Source organism: Vipera berus (genome assembly GCF_964194415.1).
Source record: "Vipera berus genome assembly, chromosome: 1".
Lineage (NCBI taxonomy): Eukaryota > Metazoa > Chordata > Lepidosauria > Squamata > Viperidae > Vipera > Vipera berus.
The window spans coordinates 351,729,369-351,742,874 of record NC_138202.1 but is presented as its reverse complement, the minus strand read 5'-3'; the positions used below and the strand labels follow the sequence as shown (position 1 = coordinate 351,742,874).

General features: G+C 39.5%; 1 protein-coding gene across 6 annotated transcripts in view; it reads right to left on the bottom strand.

The window, feature by feature from the left end:
• Nucleotides 1–931: 931 nt before the first annotated feature.
• AKAP1 (A-kinase anchoring protein 1) overlaps nucleotides 932–13,506 on the bottom strand; it is a 74,756-nt gene continuing 62,181 nt past the window's right edge. For 5 of the 6 annotated variants that reach the window (XM_081313142.1, XM_081313144.1, XM_081313145.1 and 2 more), the window contains 4 exons: nucleotides 13,058–13,125; nucleotides 11,319–11,392; nucleotides 8,533–8,598; nucleotides 932–3,895 (listed from right to left, as the gene is read on the bottom strand). In XM_081313142.1, the coding sequence (XP_081169268.1) occupies nucleotides 3,833–3,895; nucleotides 8,533–8,598; nucleotides 11,319–11,392; nucleotides 13,058–13,125 (271 nt within the window). In that variant the 3' untranslated portion in view covers nucleotides 932–3,832. The remainder of the gene's footprint in view (nucleotides 3,896–8,532; nucleotides 8,599–11,318; nucleotides 11,393–13,057; nucleotides 13,126–13,506) is intronic. The other variant, XM_081313141.1, reaches the window with a different exon arrangement.

Here is a 13,506-nt window from a genome sequence, read left to right as displayed (position 1 = left end):
ATTATTATTATTATTATTATTATTATTATTATTATTATTATTATTATTATTATTATTATTATTATTATTATTATTATTATTATTATTATTATTATTATTATTTACGGCCACAATTGAGCCCAAAATTTCCATTGCTAAGTGAGACACTTTTAAGTGAGTTTTGCCTTATTTTATAGCCATTTTTGCCACAGTGGTTAAGTGAAGAGGATCACATGACCCCAGGACACTGCAACCATCATAAATTTGAGCCAGTTGCCAAGTGTTCGAATTTTGATCACGTGACCATGGAGGTGCTGCAATAATTGGGTGAAAAACAGTTATGTCACTTTTTTCAGCGCTGTAATATTAATATTACTCTTGTGCGCAAAAATAGATTTCTGGGCGGGGTTTCTGCTGACCCCCGATTATTCAAATAATTACATTTACATGATCTTACCTTTGATCTCTCTTTGGCTAGAGAGAGACAAAAAAAATACCACTACACTTGTTCTTTCCTTAAGAGAAAATCTCTTCTCCAGATGAAGGCTTTATCACAAGGGGCCTCATTGGTTTGACCAAAGCACACTATAATAATTACTTTTATTTTAAAAAGCAGGCAGGAGTTAACTAAGTCTTGGAAGAGGAACTCTGAATTCACTGTTTCATTGATTACATGCCATCCAGTCATTGTCAACTCTTAGCAACCACGTAAATCAGGGGTCTTCAAACTTGGCAACTTTTAAGACTTGTGGACTTCAACTCCCAGAATTCCTCAGCCAGCCGGCTAAGGAATTCTGGGAGTTGAAGTCCACAAGTCTTGAAGTTGCCAAGTTTGAAGACCCCTGACATAGATTTTTCTCAGTAATGACCTGCTCCCCAACCTGGTCTTTCAGATAGCCTGATGGTGCACCCATCATCTCTGTAACTGAGTCCCTCCACTTTCCCACTGGTGGTCCTCTTCTTCTCTCACCTTCCATCATTCCCAGCATTACAGGCTTCTCCAGAGAGCTGGGTCTTCGCAGAGTCCAGAATAGGATAATTTCAATCTGTGCCACAAGTGAGGACTCTGGGTTGATTTCACCCAGTTCCAAATGCTGCTTTTGAGCACCAAACGCCTTGTTTTGTGCACCACACTGATCCCAGCGTGTGAAACCAGGTTGTTTGGAAATCATTTTTTTGAGGTGGTCTCAACTTGATATCAACCTCATTCTGAAATCAGCTCACACGCCTTACAGGTCCAAACTGATCCATGTCAGTTGATCAGTTTGTCAACTTGTCTGGACTGGTATAGGGTCTCCTGCTCAAGGAGGGGGTTGGACTAGCAGACCTCCAAGATCCCTTCCAACTCTGTTATTCTGCCAGTCTCATTTTGCACTTGAAACACATGCTGTGTGCACAACATTGAAAGGGCCGTAGGTTGATCTGGAAAATAATTCCCACGTAGAACTTTTAGTTAGCCTAATCATTTTTGCTTGCTAGGATTTTCTCAAAAGCTCACAATCCAGGTTCTTAAGAGCTTAAACTAGCACCATTTTGGCTATACAGGTAGTCCTCGATTTACAACTATTCCTTTAGCAACCATGTGAAATTACAATGGATGAAAAAGTGACATATGACCGGCCCTCTTATGAATGTCGTAACACCCCCCTGGTCATGTGTTCAAAATTCAGGAGCTTGGTTAACTAGTCAATATTTATGACAGTTGCAGCATCCCGGGGTCAGGTGATCATCTTTTGAGACTTTCCCAGTTGGCTTCTGACAAGCAAAGTCAATGGGGAAGTTAGATTTGCTTAACAGCCCCTTGATTCACTTAACCACTGCAGTGACTCACTTAACACTTAAGATGGCACAAAATGTAGTAAAATCAGGTCACTTAACAACCATCTTGGTTAATAACAGAAATTCTGGTCCCATTTCTGGTTGTAAGTGGAGAACTAACTATAACGTTCTTTCTAGTCCTTCTCAGCCTTTCCTGATTAACCATTGTCAAGGGTGGGGGAAGCAAAACAAGCAGGAAGGCCTTGTACAAGGGATACCTTTGCTATCTGGATCTTCGCTGAGTCACTTCATGGTAGCCATTTTGTGACTGCATTGACTATGTTACTGGTTTACATAATTGTAATGGCTGCATTGCATCATGGATGTTTATGTTGACTGACCTTCTTTACACCTTTGATTGATTGTGGCAATTAAAAAAATCAAAATAAAGACTTAAACTCTATTATTAGGTCACTGTTTCTCAACCTCATCACCTTTAAGATATGTGGATTTCAACTCCCAGAATTCCCCAGCCAGGGAATTTTCACAAAAAGTGAAAAATTAGTTCCCTGAAAAAATTTGGCCAAGTCTTTTAGCCAAGCACCTTAATCATACAAAAGAAATTCATGACACTAGTCCCTCACATTTAGAGGCATTTAATTGCTGAAAATCTTAAAGGTTGACTGATTCACACAATATTTTTTTTCTACATCTTTTGAGGAAGATTTTGCCATACACGCCATGTTCTATATAAGACCAATATTTCAAAAAATCTGTAATAGAATTGACATACATACAAGACATTTTTACATTTTCTCCCTTTGGTAATAACTCCCAACTCAGCAACCATGTTTTAAATTCATTTATATTTTAATAGTATTAAATTAGCTTAAATTACTTGATTCTTTTTTTTTTAAATTCCACATTTGAAACCAATCTAAAAAGGAGCAAAAAAAAAGACGCCACTGCAATATTAATTCCAAATGTTACTCGTTTTTCCCCGTTCAGTCAGATCTGTACAGCAAAAAAGCAATAAGAATTTGCTGATTACTCTTCCTACCATACAGCAAGCAGGGGAAAGAATCATGCTATACAAGGGTTAGAATTTTTTTTCACACATTCTAGTGTTTTAAGCTGTGTAACCATACACCCCGAACTATTTTTCTACAGAGGACATTTTGGTATGGAAAAAAAATTCATTTTGTTTGAAGTTCCCTTTTTTAATTCTCCAGTTTTTCTTCTCTTATACAAAATATTACAATGATTTTTATATATATTTACATAGGGTTCTTTTTTTCAAACAGCTAGAAAACAGCGATGTCTTACAATCAGGCTTGGTGAACCATTATTCTTTTCTCTGTGTATTCAACATGACTGGGAATTAAAAAACGCCGCAGCTGTTTTTTAAATTCATTGTTTAAGGTGGTCTGCAAAACGAATATAACCTGATTTCTTGCAAACCAAGCCTTAATTAAAAGTGAAGTCACAATCAAACAAGGGGTATGTGGCCTTACCTAGAACCAAAGGGAAGACAGCTAGCTTTTATGGTAAGAAATATGGATATGCCAATTATTTCAGATGTGCTCCCAAGTTTCAAATATTTTATTAATTTTTTTTTCGGTGGGGGGTATTTCTGAATGAAATTTATCTCCTACATTTCAAGTCAGTTTAATGTCGAGGCAGCAGTCACTTTAGGAAATTGAGATACGCTCAACACAGCCAACCTGGTGCAAACCTCTTTGCTCTATTATTACAATTATTATTTTCTTTTTCTTTTTTTTAAATAACTTGACATTTGACCAAAGGGGAAGAGCCAAGTTTTAAAGCTGTGGTTTGCTTTGTTTAATGGCTTATGGTACAACTCCCTGCCTTTTCAACAAAATGAGGTATGCAATACAAATTGTGGTTTGTCAGATGAATTCATCACAAATCGCTGGTGGAAATAATGACTGATTTGTGGTTGGGAGGGGAAAAGGGCGGGAAGAAGGACTACAAAATCCTAATTTTGAAACAGTGCCAAAAACAGGAAAGAAAGTCAAAGGGGACAGGGGGGAAAAGAGGAAAGAGCAGTCCAGAAGATGGGTTAAGGGGTTTGCTAGTAGTTTTCTGTGCACTGAGCAAATCCTCTTTCCACCAGTGTTCGGTTGATGGACACCAACTGGAAGAGAAAACAAAGAGAAACATTAGTGAGTGTACTTAGCAATAGCAGAAGTGATCTTGCATACTCAGATACATCTTGGCCAAATGTCTATGGAGATTCTCAATCATCTAGGTCAGGGGTCTTCAAACGTGGTCCTTTTATGACTTGTGGACTTCAACTCCCAGAATTCCTCAGCCAGGCATGCTGGCTGAGGAATTCTGGGAGTTGAAGTCCACAATTCAAAGGGCCACGTTTGAAGAACCCTGATCTAGGTCAATGTTTCTCAACCTAGCAATTTGAAGGTGGGTAGACTTCAAATCCTAGAATTCCCCAGCCAGCATGGCTGACTAGGGAATTTTGGGAGTTGAAGTCCACATGACATCAAGTTGCCAAGACTGAGAAACACTGATCTAGGACTGTCATGGTTGTCCCAAAGGTGCTTTTCCAAAAGGCAACTGGACTTTCTTAGTTTTTTGTTTTTTTTCCATCCAAGAAGCTTCTTCAGTTCCAACTGGTGGGGAATGGAAGGATTTATATTAAATTAATATCACTGTGAGGGTTGTTCATTAGCTCTCTGAGGCCACTTGAGGGTTTATCCGTACCCTCAGGATGGACCCTCAAGAGTGCTGAAGAAGCTTGTTGGATGAATGGCTATCTTATGACCCTGAGGCGCTGCAACCATCATAAATATATGCTGGTTGCCAAGCACCCAAATTTTGATCATGTGACCATGGGGACACTGCAATGGCCATAAATGCAAGAACGGATCATAAGTCACTTTTTTTAGTGATGCTGTAACTTAAAATGGACATTAAACAAACAGTCATACATCGAGCACTACCTGTAGAAGGGTAATATATCTAATTAAAAGATCTTTTAATTTCAGATTTTGCTCTTTACCCAATGAAAATTTCTGAATTACTACCAAATTAAAGTTGTTTTGAATTATTCAAATTCTAAAGTACATTTTTATATAATTCAGGAGTATTTTTCAAGCACATAACCAAGAATTATGAAACAATGGGCTGGAATATGTTGCATACAGTAATTAAATCAACAATTAAAGATCTTGATTTGGGGAAGAGGAATAGATTAAAACATGATTCATATGATAAAACTGGATTTTAACAATATAGACCTATGGATATATCAAGCATGGGAAACAGCAGAAAAAATGACACTTTGCAACAGAAAAACATTTGAACTGATTATATGTGTTTACTTGCTGATAATTAATTTCTTTATGAACATAATGAAAGAACTGATCAATATTATTCCCTGTGGTCAAGGTTAAATGTTTGGTTTAAAAAGTGAGATTTTATATCTTTATCTCTGTTTGTCTGTCTCTCTCCCTCCCTCCCTCCCTCGTTCTTACTTAATGACTGAAGTTATGACCGACCCACAAAAGGTACTTGCAACCTATTTTTGAAATTCCAACTGCCATCTCCATGACTGGCCCACACTTACCGCCATTTGTAGTGTGACCACGAATTTATGTTTTTTTCCTGAAAACTATCATTTATTTCTAGTTTTCTGCAAAAACACCTCATAGTGAACAACAGGCTCACTTAAAAATGGTGACAGTCAGTGACAGTGGATCTGCTTAACAGCCACCACAAAAACAGGTTATAAAATTGGGTGTCACATGGGTGACCTACGACCATATTGGGCAGACTCCATTCCAGCCATAAGTCGAGGACTACATACATATTGTCTTTTTCTTCTTTCCCAAACATATATGTATTTGCAGTATTTACTAAAAGTCACAGGTTACATTAAGATTGCAATCTTTCATTCAGGTATGTAAACCAACTAGCTTAAAAGTGGCCTGTAATTGAAATCCAAACCCGCAGATCACAATCACTGTATAATTCTATTTTTTTAATAAACTTTGTTAGCTGGGAAGGATTCTCCCACCTCCTCCGGTACTGTGTTCTGAAATGGTGTTCCCACTGAGACTGCCCTTTTGACACTGGGCAATGTTTTAAAAGAAAATTGCAGCTGGCTTTTTGCATTGAAGCTGAGCTGATGCAGAATTCACTTTGAAGCTAGGAGAGAGCTGGTTTGAATTAAGCACAATTTCCTCTTTCAGGGGATTCAGCTATTCAGTTTGTTCTTTTTTTGTTGCAACTGAATAATTGTTTAAATCGCCTTGTCAAACGGATTTTGCCCATCTGGTGCAAACTTCCACAAAAGGCATGCTGAAGAACTCAACCATGTCAGTCAATGAACCATACCTTTGTCAGTTGTAGCTCTCATGCTATGGCACATGCTACGCCCGGGTTATGACTGGCATCTGAATCTCATTCAGGAAAATACTTAAATCCATCTTTATCTTTAACAAATCTTCGAATCCCAAGGTGATTGTGGATTATAATTATTGAAGATGTTTTCAAACTGTTTTCGAGATATTCTATTTTGTTTCTACAAATGGTCCTCGACTTACGACCACAATTGAGAGCAACATTTCTGTTGCTAAATAAGACAGTTTTTAAGTGAGCTCTGCCCCATCTTATGATCTTTCTTGCCACAGTTGTTATAAGTGAATCACTGCAGTTGTTAAGTGAATATGGCTTCCCCATTCACTTTGCTTGTCAGAAGGTCGTAAAAGGCAATCACATGACCCTGGGACACTGCAACCATCATAAATGTGAGTGACTTGTCAACCATCTGCATTTTGTTCATGTGACCATGGGGATGCTAAAATGGGCATAAACCAGTTGCAAGTCACATTTTTCAGTGCAGCTGTAACTTTGAATGGTCACTAAATGAACTGTTATAAATCGAGGACTACCTATACTGGCCAGTTTAAATGAGAGAGTATTTTGGGTATGTGTGTGCATATAACTATCTTAAGTGGAAAGACATTCCAGGTAGTTCTCGCTTACTGTCCACTCACTTAGTGACTGTTCAAAGTTACAACAGCAATGAACAAAAAGACTTATGACTGGTCCTCGAACTTATGGCTGTTTCAGCATCTCCAGAGTCACATGATCGCCGTTCAGGCACTTTGCAACCAGCTTACTTACAGGACAGCTGCCATGTCCCATGGTCATGTGTTTGGCATCTGTACACAGCTGGCTTTTGACAAGCAAAGTCACTGTGAAGGCCAGCAGGAGGCGATAAGTCACAGTTATGGGTTGACTCATATAATAACAGTAGTGATTCACTTAACAACTGCAGAGAAAAGTGACACAATGTCTTGTTTAGTGATCATGTTGCTTAGCAACAGAGTTTCCAGTCTGTGGATGTTACGGGAGGACTTCTCATGTACACATGCAGTCCATAAAATGTGAAGTTTATACTTTAAACAAAGTCTCTCTAGTTGAAATAAAAATTTCCCCTTTCTTTTTGCCTATGCTTAATTGACATGCTCTTCCGCTAAAGAATATTGGTAATTTTAAAAAAAATATTACTAAATTTATCGGTTGCAATAAAAATTCCAAGGCAGGCAGCTTTAACACGCTACCAAACCATCCCAAAATCCAGTAGACATACTTAGCAGCTTATTTCATTCCAGAATGAGAAGTTATCAGATCAATAAATAATCTCATTGTAAATAAAAGATTTTGCCTTTTGATGAAAAGCCCATCAAGTTAATGCTAGAGAAACTCTCACCTGGAAATACTAATCTCCTTTGCAGAAGAGTCTAAAATCTGGAAATTGCCACTCAATTCCTGCCAAACAGGCCCCATTTGGGGGATGAACAGAAAGTCTTACCTTTGCACCTCCTGTTAAAAGTATTAATTTGTGGCTTTTCTCTGTTTTAGCTTTTGGAATGGGCAGGGATTTGAAAAAAACCAAACCAAACCCCAAATGAAGTCTATCATTCCTGGTGTACAGAACAGATGGGTATTTGTATGCGTGTGCACGAACAACATTTTTTTTCCAATTGGGCTGGCCCAGTTGCTTTCCTTTCTTTAATGTTTTGCAAAAAATATAATGGGAAAGAATTCCAAGAAAGAGCCAGGCTCCACCAAAGCAGCTGAGATCCTGAAGAGTGAAACAAAGTTGGCTTACTTTTCCCATATTGGTTGGTGCTGTCTGCATGGATTAAGAAGGCTTGGCACATCCTGCGAAGGGGCTTACAGACTCTGTTGCTGTCCACCCAAAGACACGCAAACTAAAAATAAGACCATCTGTCCATCTAACAAACTGGACTGAGCACTGCAGGGGAAAATATGGTGGTGTCCACCTGCAGCCTGGATGACTGGAACAAGGCCAACCAAGAGCAGGCAGGATGTTCAACTAAGATTTAACATCTCTCCAAAGTTGTTGTTGTTGTTGTTAGTTGCGAAGTCGTGTCCGACCCATCGTGACCCCATGGACAACGTTCCTCCAGGCCTTCCTGTCCTCTACCATCTTCTAGAGTCCATTTAAGCTCACGCCTCCTGCTTCAGTGACTCCATCCAGTCACCTCGTTCTCTGTCGTCCCCTTCTTCTCTTGCCCTCTCCAAAGTACAAAGTCTAGTTTTTCTATATCTACACAACATCCCCAAAGAACAGCACCCTACTAAGAAGTCTACTAATGCACATTTTACAAAGGATCTCTCCAGCTTTCTGTTCAAATCACCCAGGTCATCATAATGAGTGATTCAATTCTGGGATCACTGTGACACATTAAGGACCCAAAATCGATTTGATAGTCTACATACCTCATCTCCTATCATGCTCCACAGTTGTATTAGCGGCAAGCCCGTTGCACTGTCGTAATTTGTAACCTACAAATAGAGAAGTCAGTTAATACCTACCAGCAGTAAATGCATGGTTGTTATTAGGCATGAAGAATCAGGAATGTTCATAAGGCTGCAGCATAGAAGACTTGTTCAAACCTATAATCCTAAACTTACAACCACGACTGAGTTCAAAATTTCTGTTGCTAAGCGAGAAATTTGTTAAGTGACTTTTGCTCCATTTTGCAAGCTTTCCTTGCCCTTGAATCACCGCAGCTGTTAAGTTAGTAACACAGTTGTTAAGTGAATCTGGCTTCCCCATTGACCGTGTGAGGTGGCGGCAAAAGGTGATCGATCTCATGACCCAGGGACACTGCAACCGTCATAAATATGAGTCAGTTGCCACACATCTGAATTTTGTTCATGTGACCAGGGGGATGCTGCAACAATCCTAAGTGTCAAAAATGGTCGTAAGTCACTTTTTTAGTGCCGTTGTAACTTCAAACAGTCACTAAACTATTGTAAGTCAAGGACTACCTGTACACAACAATCTGGTCAACCAAAGTTCAACACTAAATTGGCACCAGATAAGGGTCAATGGAATTTAGGAGGGATTGGACTTGAGAGTTTTTGTGGGATCACAACTAAATTGATGATGCATTTAATCCACCCCTCCAGCTCTGCCTGCTCTTCTCCTACATACAGTTATCCCTTTGAGCTACTATGTTATGTTGCACTATGTTGCAATGGATCGAAAATCTTCCTAGAGCAGGGGTGGGGAATCTTGGCTCTTTTATGACTTGTGGACTTCCACTCCCAGAATTTCTCAGCCAGGCATTCTGGCACAGGAATTCTGGGAGCTGAAGTCCACAAGTCATAAAAGAGCCAAGGTTCCCCACCTCTGTCCTAGAGGTTACTAAAATCTTTTCATCAAGCTCTGGACAAGAATTTGCCTGGCTCACAATTTATTTATTCATCATATTTAAGAACCAGCATCTCTCTCACAGAGAGACTGCGGGTGGTGTACAATAAAATATTAAAAGCATAAAAAAGAGTATATAATAATAAACCTTTATTGTCAAAGTACAACATATAAAGTTTTAAAAAGGCAAAGAGTGTAAAAAAAATGAATTAAAAGGCAGGAGGAGGGCTTGCAGGGCGCTAACCAGCCCCAGGATGTGTGGCTCCTTTGTGTGCCCCAAGTCAGGCCACTTGTTTTTATGTCTTTACAGAAGGACGAGAAGCAACGGATGTAAACTAATCAAGGAGAGAAGCAACCTAGAACTAAGGAGAAACTTCCTCACGTGAGAACAATTAATCAGTGGAACAACCTGCCTCCAGAAGTAGTGAATGCTCCAACACTGGAAGTTTTTAAGAAGAGACTGGACAGCCATTTGTCTGAAATGGTATAGGGTTTCCTGCCTGAGCAGAGGGTTGGACTAGATGACCTCCAAGGTACATTTATTGTTGTTGTTGATGATGATCATCGCACAGTCAGCCAGAAGTTCAGACTGGAGTTGGAATTTTTGTCTACCTATCGAGTCCTTACCAAGGACCTGGGATAGACAGATGTGGATGCTTGATGGTATTATACATATCGTCGCAGGATGGAAGCAGTTCCTAATAAGGCCGCTTTTATTATTATTATTATTATTATTATTATTATTATTATTATTATTATTATTATTATATTATGTTGTTGTTGTTATTGTTATTATTATTAAACCTCACCTCTGGAGGGAGAGCGTTCCACAGGGTAGGGGCAACGGCAGAAGGCTCTCTTCCTAGACCCCGCCAGTCAAAATGATTTAACTGACAGGGTCCATAAAAAAAACCATCCCTGACTGACTGGGTGGGACAGGCTGATGTAATGGGAGGAAAACGGTTCCTAATTCATAGATAACCTGGCCCCATGCTTTATAGACCACAACCCACTCCTTGAATTGGACCCAGAAGCAAACTGGCACCCAATGCAGTTCGTATAGCAAAGTTGTTACATGCGCCATTCTCTGGGCGTCCAAGATATCCCACAAGGCCCAATTTTGTACCAGCTGAAGCTTCCAGATACTTTTCAAGGGTAAAACACGTTGCCATAGTCCAACCCAGGGGTCTTCAAACTTGGTCCTTTTATGACTTGTGGACTTCAACTCCCAGAATTCCTCAGCCAGTGTGCCTGGCTGAGGAATTCTGGAAGTTGAAGTCCACAAGTCATAAAAGGACCAAGTTTGAAGACCCCTGGGCCAACCAGTAGATTGTGAAGAACAGCTTATTTATTTGCATTCTGTCTTCATTATTTTTACAAATAGCTCAAGGCGGCAACCCAAACACACCTTTCTCCTCCTATTTTCCTCACAACAATAACTCCAAGTGGTGAATTGGGCTGAGAAAAAGGGACTGGACCAATGTCACCTAGCCGGCTTTCATGGCTAAAGTGGGACTAGAACTCGTGTTCTCCTGCTTTCTAGACTGGCGTCTTAACGACAAGACTAAACTGGCTCTCTTATAAAGATCAAACTGAATTTGAACAAGCCAAGTGCAGGCTTGATGGTGAATCTATGGCTTGTCAAGTCAAATATTGTTGAACATCAGCACTGAGATATCAGGAAGTTTGGATTCTACAACATCGCCATTTCTCACTAGTTTGACATTCCCTTTCTACTTTGTTAATGGAAGGAAAAAGGATTTCTCACCACAAATGCCAGCTTTTCCCCAGGTTTAATCAACTCAAAAACAGCTATAAGCAACCCACCTGTAGCTGTTACTCTTACCTCTGCAAGTAAGGGTGTATCCCTGGTCATTTCACTAACAACTGTGTCAGCTTCAGATGAGAAGTTATCATCATCTTTAATAGAAAGGAGGGGAGAGAAAGAATAATTATTCAAAGTGGCCCCTGAATCCAGACCAAAATTAAGCACTCCAGAACATCTCCTGAACCTTTTTCATTGGGTTATTCCTGCCTTTTCTCGGAAGGCAGGAGCAAAAAAATAAGCAGCTTTTTAAAATTGCTCAAATTATAACTGAGCATGAAAATCCCTGAAGGAGGCACAAAAGGTTTGCATTGAGAATACAGTACTGTATATATTTATTTATTTTATTTTTATTTTATTAATATTTCTATACCGCCCTTCTCCCGAAGGACTCAGGGCGGTGAACAGGGCAAGAATAAAATGCGAAGTTACAAATATTAAAAGAAGATTAAATAGTTGCCCATTAAAAAACAATTTAATACAATACATTTATAAAAAACCCAAAAGTACAGCAATAAAAAAACCCACCAATCCCCCATCAGGCCAGGCCGGCTTGTTCAAATAAAAATGTTTTTAGATCGCGGCGAAAGGAGCGAAGATCGGGCGCCATCCGGAGCTCTACCGGTAACTGATTCCATAGTTCCGGAGCGCCCACAGAGAAGGATCTCCCCCTGGGGGCCACCAATCAACATTCTCTGATCGGTGGCACCCTGAGGAGTCCCTCTCTGTGGGAACGCACAGGGCGCAGGGAGGTTGATGCCGGCAGCAGGTGTCCCCTGAGGTACTCCAGACGCCTGCCATGTAGGGCTTTAAACACCATTACTAGTACCTTGAATATACTTGCATGTAAGCCCATCTGCGAATAATCTGCTCCTCGAAATTTTCATCTTTTAATTTTCAACAATTGGGCTTTTGTGGATAATCTGGTTTTCATGGCATTTTTGGTTAAAAATGCAAGGCTCAGCTTATACACAGATTGGTTTATATGCAAGCAGATGCAGATACTTTTTTAAAAAATATCATTATTAATTTATTTAATTTAAAGATAAGCCAAACCCAATTTGGAAGTATATTTTGGTACCTAAAATTCTCAGCTTATCTTCAAGTAAGTATGGTAAGTTCCTGAGTTAAGTCTGAGAAGAATCCGAAGTGGGCCCTTCCCATCATTTTCCACCAATGCAATGGTTATGCTGCTTGATTGCCATTTCAAATTTTGTATCCTGTACAGGTAGTCTTTGAGTTACGACCGCAATGAAACTTGCCAATCATAGTTGTAACCCATGATGATCATAAAGCAATCAGTTACATGATCAACCTGATTTTACAACCCAAAGGTGATTTTTCATGAGGCAACTGGAATTTCTTTTTTCCTCTTTGAAGACGTTTCGCTTCCCATCCAAGAAGCTTCTTCAGCTCTGACTGGATGGTGGAGTGGAAGGATTTATACTCCTTGCAGACAGCTGGTCATTTGCATTCCTTTAGAGAGTCGTTGAGGCCACTTGGAGGTTTATCAACAACTTTCTAAAGAATGCAAATTTGCAGGATGTTGCAAATGACCAGCTGTCTGCGAGGAATATACATCCTTCCATTCCCCACCATCCAGTCAGAGCTGAAGAAGAAATCATAAAATGGGGCCAAACTCATTTAATTAGCAACAGAAAATTTGGTCTCAATTGTGGTCGTAAGTCGAGGACTACCTGTAATAAAATCCCAAACCACAAAGATAGACACATCCCTCTTATGTTTCTTGGGGGTATTACCTGGAAGTGGCACCACGTTGTCCAAAAGAACCTCAGCTCCTTGGAATGGCAGGGTTACAAAGTCAGATCTTAAAAAAAGAGAGAGATGAATAAGGAAATTTATTAAAAGAACAAACATACACCCAACTTAAGAATATCTTTATTGCTAATAAGGCAATATAACAGAATTTTGAAAGTCACCCAAGCAATTTTCAAGATCAACTTATACATGACTAAGCTAGAGTTTATTTTTTTAGCTGTTTATTTTTTGTCCAAGATCAAGTCACAGAATTTAAAAATGCAGCACACCACTAATACCTACATAAGAATAGGTACAGGTATTCCTCACTTAACAACCACAATTGGGACCAACAATTTTGTCACTAGGCAATACGGTCATTAAGAGAGACATCAGGTAATCATGGCTGGCAATTTTATTGCTGGCTTCTCTATCGATTCTGCTTGTTGAG